General features: G+C 38.7%; 1 protein-coding gene across 1 annotated transcript in view; it reads right to left on the reverse strand.

Annotated features, from left to right (window-relative positions):
- Nucleotides 1-18,996, reverse strand: part of GUCY1A2 (guanylate cyclase 1 soluble subunit alpha 2) — a 152,593-nt gene that overhangs the window by 112,023 nt on the left and 21,574 nt on the right. Inside the window, exon 4 of the mRNA XM_030270145.4 lies at nt 13,094-13,812. Coding sequence (XP_030126005.1) covers nt 13,094-13,812 — 719 coding nt within the window. The remainder of the gene's footprint in view (nt 1-13,093; nt 13,813-18,996) is intronic.

Consider the following 18,996-nt stretch of genomic DNA (forward strand, 5'->3'; position numbering starts at 1 on the left):
GAGATATGTAAGGAGCCTGAGGTCTAAAATGGAGCTTCCAGCTGAGAAACAAGAGCTCACCCAGATCTACAACATCCCTTCCTCAACAGAATCAGTCTGGAGGCAGACACACTTCTGTAAGATCATTAACTCTTAACCTCCCACTCACACTCTGGGAAAAATCTGGACAACTTCCATGCCCAAGGACCCTCCTGAGGTTGCTCTCCTGGTGATACTGATTAGACTGTTGAGCTGCTGGTGGGGAAAGCTGCAGCACTGCCCGGCCAGCAGCCCCTGGCATCAGCATGGCTGGGGCACCACATCACACTGCCAGCCATGACTTGGCTCTTCATTCAATGGCCACGTGGCACCAGCGTAGAGATGGATGGAGCTCACCCATAAATTCCACCCAAATACCCCACAGTGTATTTGAGAGCAATGGGCTAACGCATCCTTTCAAGTTTCACCCAGCAAGACTATGCCCACAGAGTCACCTTCTTTGAGTGAAGATTCAATGCCAAGAGCTTTGCTGATAGGATACTTCGTAAAGAACATTTTCATCTGTGCCACAAAAAAGCCAACAGATGAAACTTTTCATTTCATAATCTCAAATACCTCACTCAGGTGTTGTTTCCCTTAGCAGACTGCATGTTAATTCCTTGTATATTATGAATTTGCAAAATAAATCCTGCTTATTAAGGTATATTAGGATTCATTATAACAAATATTTTCATGAAAGCATCTTAAAACAGTATCTTGGATCTGCCCTATTTCCTTAGATGTTCCTTAGTCAAATTCTACTTGACTTCATATGTAACTTACATCCTTACCTAGTAATCACTCAGAGCAGCATTTGACAACATGACTGTAAGATCTCTTAGTGAAAGGAGCCTTTGGTTTAACCTGCAAAAGCCATTTGTAGCTTAAAACAAATCCAGGAATAAACATTTGGGTGGGTGATCAAACAGTTCTTTCTCCTCATAATTTTGTAGAGCTGTACTTTGCCATAGAAGCAAAACAACATGTTAGTCACTTCTGATTATTAATTGGTGATTTTTTTGGACAATTTCCCATAATTAATACTACAATCTCTACTTTTACAGTGGCTATAGAAAGAAGTCCTAAAATGTCAATCAAATTAACACATTCAAAAATATGAAGCTTATACAATATTTTAAGTCACAATTTGTTGAATGGTAAATTCTTTTTTTAGACAAAAAGGCTTTTTTTTTCTAAAAAGGAAAAGAAGAGGATTATTTATGATTGCATCTAAAAAAATTCAGCAATACAGTATTGACGACATTACAATTCCTATTTAGAAACAAAAAAAGTCTAATTCCCAGAACATGCCATATGGATCACTTCTGTTACCAAAAGTTTCATACTTGAGGCATTTGTAGGAGCAGTCATCAAATGTATTTTCTGCACTTCATCATCATCATCATTGAAAGTTTTGGGTTGGAAGGGGTCCTAAAGATTATCTAATTTCTGCCATGAGCAGGGACACCTTCACTAGACCAAGTTGCTCAGAGCCACATTAAACCTGGTCTTGAACACTTCTAGGGATGGAGCATCCACAGCTTCCCTGGGAAACCTGTGCCCCACCACCCTCACAGGAATGAACATCTATTCTAAACCTATTCTCTTTTTATTTTAAAGCCATTCCCCCTTGTCCTATCTCTACATGCCCCTGTAAAAAGTCCCTCTCCAGCTCTTTTGTAATCCCCTATAGGTACTGGAAAGCTGATATAAGGTCACCCCAGAGCCTACTCTGATCCGGGCTGAACATCCCCAGATCTCTCAATGTCAAATGAGACTTTATTTTCTTCTCCTTACTCAAAATAAATACCTTCCTCCAAAGCAATCCTGTTGAAACTGGGCTGATGATAACTAGTAAGGCAAATCAAGATGTAACAACTTACCCTGAGCAAAGGTACCAGGTTTTGGCTCCATAGTAGCAGCACAATACACTTAGTTTAGAATTATAATTTGATTTCAGTTATCAGTCAGGGGTCAGGAGGTTCGACCACTGCCACTGGTACTACTCTTTGGTTTTATGCTGTCATTTTTATATTCTTTGTTCTTACACTACTGCACACTGAATACACCAATACTCACAGAATGAATTGGTAACATTCCACTAAAAAAATGTGTCATTTCTGGACAGTGCAAACAGTGGGCTGCTAGGATGGTTCTTCAAGTCCTGCTAATCCAGTGTGGCACCCTGATGTGTTCAACACATTCAGTGATATAATTATATAACACCATGGGAAAAAACCAGAATTGGAGCAGTAAGGCAGTTATTTTTAAATACTGTTTATATATTTGTTAGTGTTATTCCCATGTCCTTGGAATTCTCTGTGGAGTTCCCCATCACCCAAAATGGTTCCAAAAGCCTTTCAGGACCCTCTGAATGCTGCTGAACATGGCTAGGAAACCTCTCAGAGGTCTCTGCATTTTTGGCTGACAGAAAATATTCTGTTATTTTATGCTCCTATTCCCAGGAACAAATGCCAGAAACTGAATGCTCAAGACACAAAACAGAAGTTACCCAATAACTGAATTTGAAGCCTTCCTGAGCAAAGAGGAAATAGACTGAATCAGCAGTCCTCTGAGATGAGAGAGAAAATGTGATGCACTTTTAATGATATGTTCCATGCTTCTTTCACATGAAAATTAAACAACACTGCTTGTCTGCACAGCATTCACATCACTGCTTTAGACAATATTTTTATAGCAATTTTTCCTTTAAAATTAAAAACTAAATACCATTCAGTGAAGCTTAAAAATTTAAGTTCTTTCAGTATGAAGTATCTCCTTTAATACCTGCCAAGCACTGATATTTTTCCTCTTGGGTCTCAGTGGAGGGGGAATTAACACAGCCTCATCTGTTCTTTTCTTGGTAGTTCTCCTTTACTGGCAGTAGCAGAACTCTGAGAATACAGGAGCTCTTCATTACTTTTGCCTTACTTCTACCAGGTGCAATGTCCATGGAGACAGAATGTACTTCCACAGGGGAGTCATCCAAAAGTCTGCATGGCAAAGGACTCTGAGCCACAGCAAGCACAGCCAAAACAATCCCCAGGCTCTGTTAATCCATTCAAACATTCCCTCTGCTGGGTGCCTTTAAGGTAACCAAGCAGAAAATACCAACAGTTTTATCCAAAAAATTGTAGCAATTCTATTAAGTTAAACACTTAAAATATAATTAATTGAGCATTCACTGGAAAGTGTTACACTAATACATGAAATCAGCCCATGCTGTATTGTATGAGATCAGTTTTAATATTGTCCCTTTCTAAGCAAGGTTGTCCTCATAAGGAGAAGCTGCTTGACAATTGAAATAATACAACAGTCCTGAGGGGGTGGGATCAAAAGGAGAATTTAGGCTGCAAAGACCCCTAACACCAGTGGAAGGAGGGAACATAAGTGCATCCCCTGATCCACACCTGGTACCCATCCTGCAGCCCGTGTCTCACCAGCACTGAACTTTCCTGCTCGAACTGAGCCAGACAGCACCACGTGCCCAGGTGCTGAGAGGGCCTACCCCATCTCACAGAGAACAAAAAACAACTCTGCCCCATTTCACTTTCTTCCTTTACCCATGGGGGGTGATTTCAGTTCTGGTTTGGGACAGGCATATCTCCCTTCAACAGCCATGAACGAGGACTTTGAAGTTATCTCAGTTTGAGTATTTTTGCCCATTAAAATACCTGCTTAAGAAAACGATTTATTAACAGACTGTTTGCAAATTTGGGGTCATTCTTCAAACTCTTCCAAACACATCATAGGCCAAATATTTTTATCCTCTAAGTTTTTATTTTATGAATTTTCAGAGGCAGTTATCTTTGCAACCTGTCAGCCATCTTTTTTTAAACACTTCAATATATTATCTGTACTGTCTCAAGCAGGATCCTTTTGACCTGCATCTTCATCAGAACAGACATTTTTAAAGCTTCCAGTTCAACATTTGAAGAGGGAAGTACAAGACCAAAATACTGAGACACAATATGATCAGATCCTACCAACTCCAGTGCTGACAGCAATCCACTACAGCCACTCCACTGGAATATCCCTACAAAGATGCTGTCAGATAGACACAAAAAATAATAGCTGAAATTGTTTTTATGAAGATCACACAATAACTACATAACAGCCCCTTCTAAGAAAGGGAAAAAATGATTAAATCACTAAAGCATCAAAGAAAAAGAAAGGTAATGTGAAAATGAAAATGAAATATGTTTTCATTCCTGTGATGGTTGCATAAATGCTGCTCTGCCAGTGAGCCCATAGCAGAATGAGAATCATGATAGAAAAAGCTGCTCTCTAGTGTGATCAAGATCGATTTCTGCTCTTAGAAAGAAAGAAAAAGAGTAAACCTTAATATATAAATCTCACAAGGCAGACAGAAATTACATTATTCAAAATGTTGGACATGATATTTCAATATGCCTTCATCCAGGACCAAATTTTAACATGTTTACATCTTTCTGAGGTGTTGAAGTACCAAATGTTTATTATTTGTTTGCAATCCGCAAAGAGGAAAAATTTTATTCTTTTTTAAGAGGAAAATTATGTGTTAGGAATATCTTGCATGCATGTCCTGTGCCTGTGGAAAAAGAATATTTAATTATTTTCTCAGATACTCAGTCTAAGTCCTCACTTATAAAAGCCAAAGGTTAGTGACAGGTACAAATATAAATATTATTTTATGGGTTAAGTTGCTTCACTCTCTTTAATCATGACAATGTGAGGGGGGGTAGTATATGCTTTTTTAAAGGAAATTTATCTTAGATGTTCTAGCTGTAAAGAATGTGAATATATATAGTTATAAAAGCCATATTAAAAAAAATGAAGAATGAAACAAACTACAAAATTTGGGGAATCCTCACAACGGCACATTGCACATTTTTTATTTGCGATTGCTCAGCACAGGCAGAAGAAGCTGGGCTTATCCCTGTGTTCCCTCTAAGCAGTACCTTTATGTGTGTACCCTCAAGTGGCAAAGGAATATTCCCAGAGGAGCAAATCCAGTTACCCAGCCACTGGATAACTGGCTGGGCTGTACACTTCAGCTGCGACTCCAGCCTCAACATTGTAAAGACTTGCAAAAGAAAGGCTCATGCTTTCTGAGTGAGTGCTCTGGCCTCCTCAACCATTTAATCACTGCAAAACACAAGCTGAAACAATGATTAGCACTACTGTCATGGGCCACCTGCCTGATTTCTGCTACTGACACTGTCAGTCTCCAGGAAGACCCTGGAGTAGAGGAGGGTGAGTATCACACATCCTTGGCAAGAGTAAAAGGCAGCAAAACGTTACCTAGTCAAACTTATCTCCAATACTGCCCAGAGATAGTAGAAATACCTGGCTAGGTATTAGCAAATCAGCACCTGCTTTGGAGTCCTGACTTTTACAAATCACTATTATCTCATTCTTCCATACTACTGCCAATTATTCCTAATGGAAAATCAGCCCTAAGTGTTATTTCATAGTAGTATACCCCTTGATTAGAGTTTTATGACCTACAAAATCTACAATGTCTGATTCAGCTACATTCCCAGAATATAAATACCTCAAATGCAGGTACAAGTCTCAAACAAAGTAATTTTTTGTTAACTGCCTGGTCCACGGCCCTCCAAAACATCAGCAAAGTTTATGTTTCATAGAGAGTCTCAAAACTTCAGAGCTTTATTTCCATGGAGATAAAGCATGAAAAATTCGCGACAAGATGCATGCCCAGTGAGCATGAGTAAATTAATATTTAGAGTCAAACCATCCTGTCAACTACAATTTAAATTCGAAACACTAGATATTTATGAGATATGATTGGAGGAAACAAGCTAAGTAGTAGAAAACTGGTCCAAAACTACTAAGCTACACTCAAAACTAAACAGGAAGGGAATCCGCATGGTCCCAGTTTGAGGTTTGAAGACAAAACTTAAGGTGGAGAAAGAAAGTGAGAAGCTTCCTCTTTTGTGTGGGCTCTTTGGCCATGCAGGATAGTTCTGCAGTGACCTGGGGTAACTCAGGCTTGCCTTCAGGCACGGAGCACATTCCAGGAATAGGGCTGCAGGAGGTTTGGCAGTTGCTGGGTAGAAGTGGCCTTACAACTGAAAGCTGACAACACAAGTAGAGCCAGCACTCACATTCACTGCCCCTCAGAGCAATAAACCCGATGTTTATGCTCAGAGGCACACCCAGGTGTTCTCACAGGCTCTACCTTCCCATCCTTGCACTTGAGAGAGCTCCTGCACAAAGCCTACTCAATCCATAGGGAGACACCCCAGCTTTTCTCCTTCTAAGTCCATTCAGCCTCTGCAAAGAGACACATCAATAAAACCTTAGCCTAACGTCATGCAGTGTCAAGCTGGAGGTGCCAGGACAGGAAGGAGCAAGGCAAAGAGTGACTGAATGTGTCTGCTTTAATTCAACCATCCCAAGGAAAATGGCTTTTTATTGATATCACACGCATTCAGATTAGATGCCATGAAAAGCACAGTCATTTAAGAACTCAGACAAGCAAATGAGGAAAAGCATGAAAATGTATTGTGAATAGCCAAGACCTAATTTTACTCAGTGGAACAAAGTGGTAGGAAAAATGCCTTCCTGAAAATCAAACTGAGTTGTGTCTAAGTATTCTCATCTTGCAATGCAAAAATTAATGACATGCATTTTGTTCCAGTTATGACACAGTGTAGTTTAGAAACCCATACAAAAGTTTTGCAGCAAATAGAAAAGTATGGACATTTTCCTGTCTGACCAGCTTCCGTATCAAAACTTTATACAAATCATAAGAAGGAGGAGTTTACCATGGTGTCACATGTTTTAACAGCCACTTCACTTGACAAAACAATTTCAAAACAGCTACTTTGTTTTTCAGCAAATGCAAATGTAAGGAAGTATTTTAACTTTGGATCACTATACTTTTTCAGTCCTATAACTGAAAACACTTTCAAAATGGCATTTTCACTGGCCTGTCTTAAAGCAGAAATACTAACAATTCTGGGCTTGTCTCACAAGGTTATTAAAGTTCTCCAATGCACAACAGTTTGTGAGATAAGAAAGTCATGTCATCTATCGTGTCTCACAACCCACCATAATCTCTAGAAGCAGTCAAGGCAGCCAACCCAATTCATCTTGAAAACCATCGAAGTCCATACACATTTTGACAAGCAAATGGGTGGGATAATAGCATTAGCAGAAACAGAAGACACAAATTTGATTCCAAGAGCTCCGTAAGCCTGCAAAGCAACAGGACCTTAGTGTCAAAAGCTGACTCATTGTGAATAAATCAGCTCTAAGAAAGAATTGGAATTCCTAGATTATAAGTGACAGATGTCCCTCATGCCGGAATGACTTTCAGGCCATTTCATTTTAATTTTATTAGAAGAGGAAAAACAGTTACAGAGCAAAAGAAAAACACAAGATTGTGTACAGTGGATTTTAAATTAATCTGCTAGTATCAGGACTGCTTGTCTCATTCAGTTGGTCCAGACTAAAAATACAGAAGGAGATAAAAAATTGACTCTCCAGCACTTAAAAAGCATTACTTTTTTACAGTTTCCAGTGATCAACACAATTGGGAACACACACTGGGAAAGTGCTTTGCCAAAGCCAGGAGCAAGTAAGCTTCTTTGGCAGCTGTTTTTTTACTCCATACTCAATGTTCACATCTGGCTGACACTTGCCAGAAGGGGGTCTCCTATTCACAGTTTCTAATAAAGAGTAGACCTTATGTCCACAGGATGCCACAGAAGCTGACAGTATGAACTCCTCCTGGTTCAAAAGATGCTAGAGAAAATTAGGGAGCTTTGGTCCTGAGGGGGCTATCTTGTGCCACATCCGGAATACCACTGTAAGAGGATGTGCTTCCCTCCCATGAGAGCTAAAAGCAAGGAGAGTGTTTCACAAAGAGGAACACTGCAGGCTTGAACTTTGTCTTACCCGTTTCATAAAGGATTGTCTTTTGGTCTCTGTGAGAGTCAGAATGCTGGTCTGGATGTACTTCTCATCATTGAATTACTGAATATGCTGAGTTGGAAGGGACCCACAAGGATCATCAAAGGCCAACTCCTGGCCCTGCACAGGATAGTCTCAAGCATCACACCATGTGTCTGAGAGCGTTGTCCAAATGCTTCTTGAACTCTGCCAGACTGGTGCTGTGACCACTCCCCTGGGGAGCCTGTTCCAGTGCCCAACCACCCTCTGTGTGAAGAACCTTTCCCCAATATCCAACCTAAACCTCACCAGCATAGCTTCAAGCCATTCATAAAGCTGAATTATATGTGGCATTTGGAATTTCTTCCATGTCATTGCAAACAGCCCACAGCCAGGTAATATGTTACATAGTCTTCATGTATTACAGAAAGCTGATGATTATCTTTATAAAGAAACCCATTGCTCTTTTATATTCTAGTTTACTGCAGGTAGACCTAATTGGCCCTCCAATCCAAACACCATCACCATTGGCGAATTTAGAAACCACCCTCTGGTAAACAAATCTGCATAACACAGTCCATATGTTCACAATACCAGGTGCAGCAAAGTTAAGATAGGAATTGTTTCTCATTCTTTTCTCTGATCTTCTCACAGACTTTTCCCAGAACAATGCCTGGGAAAGTTGTGTTTCTCTCTGGGGCCAGGGAGCTGCTGCCACACTTCCAATATAAAAATTTCAGAGGGTCATTTTTATCAAATCCAGTGTTTCATATTTTAAATGTTGTATTGTAATTTGTAAGGTAAACTTTTTTCCTTAATGAAAGTATTTTATGTCTAAAATTACTGAAAAAAATTTAACTCAGATATAAATAAAATAAAAGTAAATAAAATAAAATAAAAGTAATTTTTTGCCAGAAGACATTTTGATAACTATTAACTGGGAAGTTATAATTTTAATAAATTATTCAAAGCAAATACATTCTATCGTAAAAAAAAAAAAAAATGTCTGGACACCTCCAGTAATGCAGTTTTAGGTGCCAGCTTTATTCTTAGATAATTTCTAAAGTGCTCAGAGGCCTAAGTCAAAGGCCAGTGAGTATCCTTACAAAAACTTATCTATTTCAAATTGGATAAGGGCTGTTAGTCTGAGCAGAAGAGCAGCAATACAAAGAAAATACAGCTGCACAGCATATGGCAGAGAAACTGAAACCCAGTTTCAGAAATGTGGGCCCACAAACTGGTAGGCACCAAAAGTGCTGGCAGGGCTCATCCTGTCAATCCAGGAGTGCGGGGCCTGGATCGAGGTCTTGGGGACAGGGTGTCCCTGCGAGGGCAGCCCCTTCTCCTCTCAATCTGCCCAGCACTGACGGCTCACGAGGGGCACGTGAGGAGAACGTGCCAGAAGAGTGAAAGCAGGAGAGCCATTCCTTGTGCTCCCATTCAGCTAAAAATTGAAGCAGCTCCAGGCACCTCAGTGTACTGTCAAGGAGACGAGTATTTATATCATGTCACAGATGGCCTTGATCATCGCTACAGGCTGAAAATGGCTGCGCTCAGGATGTACCTGTCGGGAGCTTCCAGCCCCTGTCTGGTCAGGAAATGGTGGGGGGACACCAACCTGCCCTGCAAGCACCACTCACTGCTGGGTTATCAGCTCCCTCCCATGCCAGCACCTTCACCTTAGGGGATGGGCTCGACATGGATTTCAAACACTCCACCACACGAGTTCAGATCAGCCCTCTTAATTTAATTTCTTATCCCACATGACTCCACTAACATTCACTGAACTTCTGTGCAGTGCAGTTGTATTAGCCATGTGTGAAGCCATAAGAGATCAATTCCAAATGGTTAATTGTGACAATACATTTATTTTTTATTGTTGCAATAAATAATTGCTCCCATAGAGAAGTATAGAATGAGTTTCCTTAGAGAGGTCAAACAACAAACATTATGATCTTGTTATTTTGGGAAAATGTCCAAAATTTGGAAAAGCTGACTGGATGCTAGTGAAGGTCTCTGGTTAAACACGCACACACAAAAAAAAAAAAAATTAGAATGAAATGTGAAAAGCAACTTAATGTTTGTACAAGAAGTAGAACAACAGGGCCCTTTAACATCTGGGTAGTACCATACCATAAGAAAAAAGCCAATAACAAGCAATTAGCTGCATGGGAAAACAGGAAACATGGCTTTGGAAATCATGTTTAGAGCTTTGTGTCCATGTTCTTCAGATGGGGAATTCTTTTTTTTTTTTTTTTTTTTTGCTCAGTCCCTAGAACAATGGGATCCTGTAAATGCTGTGATCTCCAAGGAACAGCTGGTGATATACCAAATTAACAAAATTTTGCTGAGATATTGAGGCATGAGGCTGTGCTTCTGTAAAGGTCCACAGACAGATCTGCAGGAAGTGCTATCACCCAGACCTCACAGGCCTTGTATCAGAAATTTAGGATAGTATTATATATTCCAGTGATTCAAATCCAAGTAAATTCAAACACACAAATGAATCTTTAAATAAACTGAACGAGCACTAAATACCCTGAAAGCCAGGACAGGTGGGGTTTTTTATTTTACTTCTACGTGTCTAGTTAGAGAAAGATCATGATTTGCGACTGACTTTCATTTGAACACAGATCTGGTGTCAAGACTAAATGAAAACTATTTTCTTATTCTGTCTTTCTCACTGCCAGTCTGAAAAAAATATATGATTTATGCATTGAAATGAAAATAAACATCTTTTGAAGAGAGACTGCAACAGCCTCTGTTCATTGCAAAGCCTTTGAACTTTTTGTTTTTTCAATGCAGTAAGATATCTGAACAGCTTCAACATTGCAGTAGGGCTGTCTGGGTTGCATGCCTACAGCTGCCATTGACGGTAACTAAAAAAGTAACCAAAGGTATCTGAAAAGTGTCAGTTATTGCAGTCAGATTTATTAAAAAAAAAAAGATAAATAGCTCTAAGTGTAATGCGATTCTACTATGAACTGAATAGAGGCGTGTGGCAGAGAAACAGAGAAATCTCTAAGTCAGCTACGGGCAAATTTTAAGCAGGGTCATACTACCAGTCACTGATCTACCTGCCTAATATCCAACTTCCTAACAAGTGCTGGCAAACTGAAAAGAATTCCAAAATGAGTGACATGAGCTCTGGGAAAATAATACAGCATGCAGTTCCCAAGGCCCAGTCTACTTTTTTTATCCATAAAAGACTTTTATGGATAATGTCATGACATAAACTGTATTGCTATGTCCCTCCTCCCAAAATCTATGTAAGCAAGTCAGCCACAGCCTATGAATCTGGGCAACTTCTTCTTTTTTTAAAAAAAGGAATATCTGGCAAAATGCATCATATGCTGAGCTTTTTTTAACTATTCACAAAGAAAAATTTTGAAAGTGTTTATCAAATGGGTGAGACAGAAAAAAACACTTCTTCAGATAAACTGATGTCCTCAAACTAATTCCCATGCCTGCAACACAGCAGCTCCCCTGCACTTCACCATACCTTTTTGCATCTCATTCACACCTTACTTTTAAAGATACAAATTTTTTCCTAACTGCCGGCATGCAAAGGATGTCCTTTGCTGCTACCCCCTTCCACCTGCTTTTCTGGTGTTAGCACTGCCTAATCTAAAATCCTGCCTACATCAAGCCCCACTCCTGCCACTTCTCCTAAGAGCAAGCCACAAGCATATGAAACCTGTCCAGGTAAGAGAATATTTTGTGTGTTTAACTTAAGTAGGGAAAAAGTATTTGAAAGCTTCCTTCCCCCACCTAAGACTTCGTCCTCTTCAGAGTGATTTACAGCAGATTCATGAAGAGCAGAAGGCAGTCAAAGGGCTGTGAGCGTCCTGGGAGAGGGGAAGGCTTCTGAGAGGGACAAGTGTGTTCTGCCTGAAGTGTCATGAAACCAGACTCTTTCAAAGGAGAAACAAGTGTGTCATAAGGTAGCTCAGAGCCAATACTTCCATTCCTTTTCACACCTCATTTCCTTCTTGTAATTAAAGGATAGGGTGACACTGAGGACAGATTCTAAAAAATAAACTGCCTTTTGGTTTTAAGAAAGTTGAATTAGATCAACTAATACAAAATGAAAAGCACCAGTTTGTTTCTCTTTGGGGGAATACATTATTTCCAAAGGAAAATGCACCACACATATGCATTTTGGTGCCAAAGAGGAGCTGGAAATACTTCTGCTGTAAGAAGTAGCTATATATTGAATTATCATAGAATCATAGAAACATAGAACGGTTTGGGTTGGAAGGGACCTTAAAGATCATCCAGTTCAACCTAGGGCAGCAGTATTTCCAAGGCACCCACACACAGACTTTCAAGCCTTTAAGCAGGTTTTAATGTTAGCATTAAGTACAAGTACTTTGGTGCATAAAACCCAGAACCCTACTTCATACAAAAAAAAAACTTTCCTGTAATTCAAGGATAGGCTTTGAGACAAATTTTATCCAACCACTGGAGAACTCCACACTAAAGACATGTTCTCAGTTTCCTCAGCTGAATGCACTAAACTCAACACAGGGCTCACTGTTTAAGGTAGCTCTCTCGTAAAACATGGATGAAAGAGGCAGTGTAGAACAAGTGTCTATTTGAATGTCTGGAACACAATAAAACTGGCTTAAGTAATACTCAGTACCACTTACAGCTCTGGTTTCCTCGAATGCAGGGTGAGAGGTAAGAAGAAATCTATAGGAAAGCAGCATTCCAAAACATGGAAATAAGATACAGTAAGGTAGCGATGAGAACCCTGCAGTGAGAAACTTTCAGAATAAATACTTCAAGCTAGGTAGGCCCTAGTAAATGGTTTACTATTTATTATATATTTATATAAGCTATTCTTATCAGAATATAGCTGGAGTGAAATTAAGGATAAGGTATAGGTATTTTGTAAAATTCCTCACCCTTTTATTCAAGCTGTACTATTCAACCCCACTGTACAGTATTTTCTGAATGGAAATGTCATGATTTGCTACAACTTCACAGGCAAAGCTTATAAATAATCTAGGAAAATATTCATTTGGCTGGGGAATATCACTTAGCCCCTGTTTGCAAGGCATGAGTGGGCTTTCCAGAGTACACAGGACTTGAGCTGCTTTTCTCTGAGCAAAAATCCTCTCTCACCACACACATATAAGCACATCCACTTCCAAATCAATATTCTTACCTTATCTTTACTTTCAGAATCAGAATCCTCAAGTTTGGTCCGAATGACAAAAGGTGTAGATAACCTCAGGAGGACTCGTTCAAATGTGGCACTGATTTTAGGAGAGACTATGTCAAAGCACTCTTGGAATTTCAGCGTTTTATGAGTGTCACATCTGAGCTGCTTCCTAAGACCTTCTCCAAGCTGGAGAACCAGCATGTTTGGATCAAACATCAGGTGAAAGGGGAAAGCTCTGCAGAAGGTGCTGATGCTAATCCTCAGGTCTAAGGGGGAGTGGGAAGTTCCTGGTGGAAGTGTTTTTGTGGTATTTGCATTTTCATGTTCTTTGATAAGGAAAGTCAAACAACTGCAGTTACCTGGGTTTGTCCCCTCTGAACACAACTTATCATTTGTGACCTGTTCTACTTCTACTTCCAAGCGGTAAATCTTCTTTGCTGCTGCTTTTATCATTCCTGTCATTGCAAATCCCACGATCTGATGTGGGTGAAAATAATGAAGCATGAGATTGCCTTCAGGGAGTTCTTTGCATAGGAAAGAAGGAGATTCCAGGGTGGCCTGTCTTCCAAATGAAGTTCTAATATGCTCCAGCAAAGCATCAAAGCCATTGAAGAAGTCTTGAAGGGTCCCACCTACAGCTCGAAGAACTCTTTCATTCTCATCAAAGCAGATATTGAAGAATTCCTCCCCAAATTTTTCTTGCATTTCCTCAAACTTCAGACCTATAGGACAATGAGACACTGATGTCAACAACATTGTTACTGTGTAATATTTTTCCCTTTTGCCTCTGTTTGCCCAGGATTTTTCCAAAACAGCGAGAGCAGCATTTTCACTAGAGACCTATCCATGGGTTTCTGTGGTGGTTGGGAATAGAATAACCATAGAAGACATTTTTTAAAAATCCTTACTGTTTCAGCTTGCTCTCCCAGCCAGTTATTAGTGGGCCTGTTTCCTTTTCCTCACAGGCAGCCAGCCTCCATTACAACTTCCCAGTTACAAAATTAATCAGGTGTTTGTATTGTTTTAAGATGTAAGAATAAAAGGAAGTATATATCAGCTGTTGGTGAATTACAAATATCCACAGTTTTCAAAGGAAATTAATCTGGGAATTAACAACATAGTTTCTTCACTACATTGAAATCATACAGAATTACCTGTCGGTCAACTAGTGAAGCACCTTAAAATTTCTCTTGAATTTGAACAGAAATGAAAGGCAGTTATTTCTTTCCTGAGACAACAGGCCCTTTATTTTAATGTGTATTCAGCATGCTTTATAACACTGGTAATATCCCAGCAGATCACTGAACTTCTCATTGTTTAGACTGCTTCTAGGCTTTCAATTTGTGAAGAACAGAGTGGTTAGTGACTTTTATACCTGAGGTATAACAGGGGACAGAAGTCATGTTGTTTGCAGACAATAACCTTTTATAATCTCAAGGCAGTGTCTGAACTGCCTGTGTACGCAGGCATAGTTAACACAAATCAATATTCACAAGGAATTTCAGTGTTCCCCAGCTTTACAGTCTGCAATGATATATGACTAATAGCAAATTAAAATGCATAAAATTACATATATAAATATGACAACATAAGTACATGACAAAGCATATTTTATAAAAGAAGTAATAGCTATAATTTGGGAAAGTTCATTCAAATGCTATTACTCATAAAGAAATTTGGACACTAAACTAGGTTATTACAAAAATATTCCCAGGATCTTTTATGACCACAGATGGTCAGCTCTGCAGCTAAGCCAAAAGAAAGTACCTCTGGTACAAAATGCCCCCCAATATCCTGACTCAGAAGACTGTGTGCCAATTCCTGACTCATTACCATTACGCCTGCATACCATGGTATTGTAATATCTTACCAAAAAATACTCACTATAACCTAAAAAGAATTAAAGTCTAACCCATACCAATAATGTCATAACTTGATATTAATAGCAAATAGCTAAGAAATCATCATATTCATAGGTATACACAAACAGATATTCATACTTTTAAATTTCTTTGTTCTGTATAGTGAGCAACTTTAGAAGTCTGTGTGTAAAAGTGAGCAGTCTAGCAGGGGCACCCAAGGCTTTAGGATTGCAGAGGGGACCAGGACAGCATCAGAAACCCCTGGGCTATTCATACAAATGGCCAAATGCATCCCACAAAGCTGCCCAAAAGACAGCACAGGTGAACTGCCTTTCAAATGTATTATACAAATACAGTGGAGTAGCTGCTCTGGCGCCACTGACTGCAAATGAGGTTTGCAGAACTGATCACTCCTGGACTTTGCTGCTGCATATACAAACCTCATCTCATTACCACTGCTGGGAACTCTATCTCAGTATTTGGCCTGAGGTTTTGCTAATTGTCTTAGATTGGTCTTGTTGTCCACTGTGCAGAACTGGCTGTTCAGTCTGGATACAACATACTGACCCCAAGCCAAATGAATTATTACCATTAAATTCAGGTAAATGACCCGGCTCAAGGACATGCCACTAATTTTAAAAACATTTAAGTTTTGAATTGAGTTGCACACAGTACCAGCAGAAAATCAGATCAGCTCTAATAGAAAAATGGATATGACCAAACTCAACCAAACTGCTGGTCTATGTTAGTCATGAATTTTCTGTACAAGAACAGATACTATGATATACTAAGGAAATTAAACTAAGTCAAGAAACCTTCAGAACCAAAATCATAATGTTCCTATAAACAAAGTTTCTTCCTTAGTCTTACCAACAAAACAATAATTTTTGCATGAAGCGTGATATTTCTCTTTGAATTAAAAATATTTATTTAATAAATTCCCTGTTACACAAACACACACACAGACTAAATTTTTCTGTATTTCTCTGCAAAGCTATTTGCTTCAGTGATGTCTTTGTGTAAAGTTCCACAAAATATTTGATATGTATTTTTACTGAATTATTCCTGCCTCTCTTGCTGAAAAAATTGATGAAAAGCTCACCTAGCACTAATTCTGTATACACTTTAGTATAACCTCTTCAATTGCTAATATAGAAATGATCCTAATCTTTTGCAAATCTTCTGTCGATTTTCTCCCTACCCATATTTCTACACATACCTGTTGTGGTTAATCCCAGCTGGCAAGTAAACACTACACAGCCACTTGCTCAGTCCCCTACCTCAGTGGAATGGGGAGGAGAATCAGATGTAAAACTTGTAGGTTGAGATAAGAACAGTTTAATAATTGAAACAAAAGGAAAATTTAATAATAATAGTAATAGTAATAGTAATAGTAGTAGTAATAGTAATAATGATGATAAAAGAAAAAAATAAAAACCCACATGGTAAGACAAGTGATGCCCAATGCAATTGCTCACCACCAATGCCAGTCCCTTTCCTCGTCCAGGTCACTCCCCCAGTTAATAAACTGGGTGTGACATTCCAGTGGTGTGGAATTTCCCTTTGGCCACTTTGGGTCTCAGCTGTTCTCCCTCCCAGCTTCCTTGTGCCCCTCCTCATTGGCAGAGCATGAGATACAAAAAACGTCCTTGGCTTGGGATAAACACTACTTAGCAACAACCAAAACATCAGTACGTTATCAACATAATTCTCATACTGAATCCAAAACACAGCAAAGTACCAGCTACTGAGGAGAAATTAACTCTATCCCAGATAAATCCAGGACAATACTCCCAGACTGGGAGATAGTTTTATTACAAGTAGAAAAACTTTCATGCTAAAAAAAAGAATCCCATAACTCATTGTCTCTATAGTGCATACTTTTAGAGGTTTCCACAGGCTAGTTGTTGTCTTTATATATTACATTCGATATGATTTCCAATTTCAACATGTATGGTACTTCCGGTTTTTACCTTTTATGCTGAGAAAATACAAACAAAATCAAAATAATCTTCTTACAACTTTGAGATTATGGATCTACATAAAAAGTCCAATCTTTTCAAACTCATGTCACATTCAATTGTTGAAAAATTGTTTTTCTGTTTGATTTTGCAGTGGAATAATTCAAATTGAATATGGCATTGAAAATATGAGTCAACTTATGTTCATCAAAACGGACAATTTGCTATTCCATTCTTAAAAGCCAGCATCTCCATTCCTTCTTTTTCACTGTGGACCTCTAAGCAAAATCTTCATCCAGCTTCCCAGGAGAAAAGAAATATATTTGATATCCCTATGAGGGCCCAGCACTTCCAAATGCAGAGGCCACTGCACTCCGTATCACCTCACGTATGACTCCAGCATGGCTTCCTAACGAGCACTGCCTTGCAATCAATGCAGAGGAAAAGGCCTTCCTTGATTTCACCAAGACACTCCACTAAATGGTAGCAATACAAAATAAACCAAAAATCATCCCAACACTCTCTGCTGCTCCCCAACTGAAGTAAATCATTATTTTGAGCTTCTGCTCTTTACAATCCTTATACTAATATAGGCAATGAAGTCCTAAACATGCATTAGTCTCAATTTGTTTTCCTCCTGGAGAGGAATCTGCTGTGATCCTACTACTTAAATTGATGTCAGGAGGACAAATCACGTTTTAACTGTAAATGTCTTTTTCTTAGTAGTTTCTTTTCACTGCTTTTCGTTACAAAGTCACTTTTTTTCTATTCCATATTGGAGAGAAATTAAATATGCACATTGGAAATTGAGGCAAAGCAACACAGAATGGAAATATTGCTACAGACCTCCACTAAAAAGCACTTTTGGATCTGTGAAAAATTATTATCCTTTCAAAATGTGTCTCAAAGACATTAAGAGAAGGGATCTTATATTTGCTACCCAGATCCAAAATTACCATAGTCTTTAAGCACAGGTTCAAAGTACAAATTAAGTATTTCACTGAACTGGAGCAGAAAAAGATGACTTCATCCTGTAATAACATGCTAGCAAAAGGTTTTCACTTTCTTTTCAGCAGTTACTGTAAACTAAAAACATACTAGAAAATGCCAAGGAATTAATACAATATTTTTAAGTATTTTGTACATTATGAAGTGTAGAAATTAGGTAAGAATGTTCCCATAAGGAAAATTGCAAATCATAAGCTCTTGAGAAGCAATGAGAAGATAAAAAATCTGATGTGAATAAAAAATTGTGATGCGATGTGATGTGATGTGATGTGATGTGATGTGATGTGATGTGATGTGATGATGTGATGTGATAAAAAAATCAAGGTAATTCTTTAACTGGTACAGCATGCAGAAGCAGTTACAAGCAATCCAGTACTTACATTGGCTTGTACTGACAATGGCTGCATAGTGGCCAGCATATGACTCATTTGGCATTGAAAAATATTTTTTTTTTTTCTGAGATACCATTCAGAATCTGTAAATATCAAACCTTAAGGGGCTGGAACAATTAAATATGCAATTCCAGACCTCATACTGTGAACAGAAGCAGAATTTGCCACCTTCAGTTATAGCAAGTGTCTCTTAAATGTTTTTGGATTAACTAATTTTTGGCATCAGTAACATCTTTTCCTTAAACAGACCTGTGGACAGAAAGACGAGTGGCGGTTCAGAATTCCAAATAATTATTTCAGATGGTAAGGAAAGCAACATTTAGTCTCTGAATAAAAAAGGTTTTCTTGTGTACAGACTAATGCTGAAGGTACTGTAGATTAATCATTTGGCTTGAAAGTGGGCTTAGTACCAGTATCTAATTACTGTATAAATGACTTAGATTTTACTTCATTATGATTGTGAATTTCTATCATCCTGGGAATTGAGATAGCATTTTTATATTACCTTTTTTGTGGTTTTTATATAAATACAGTAGCATCATTTTATGCCTTTACATATGGTTGTGACACAACTGAAAAATCTATACAACACTTCTCTTAGAGTGACATGCAGGACCTGCATATCTTTCAAGATTTCACAGAATATAAATGCGAACAACTATTATAAAAATAATTCCTGAGAC

The sequence above is a fragment of the Taeniopygia guttata genome, chromosome 1 (genome assembly GCF_048771995.1).
Source record: "Taeniopygia guttata chromosome 1, bTaeGut7.mat, whole genome shotgun sequence".
NCBI classification, from domain to species: Eukaryota; Metazoa; Chordata; class Aves; order Passeriformes; family Estrildidae; genus Taeniopygia; species Taeniopygia guttata.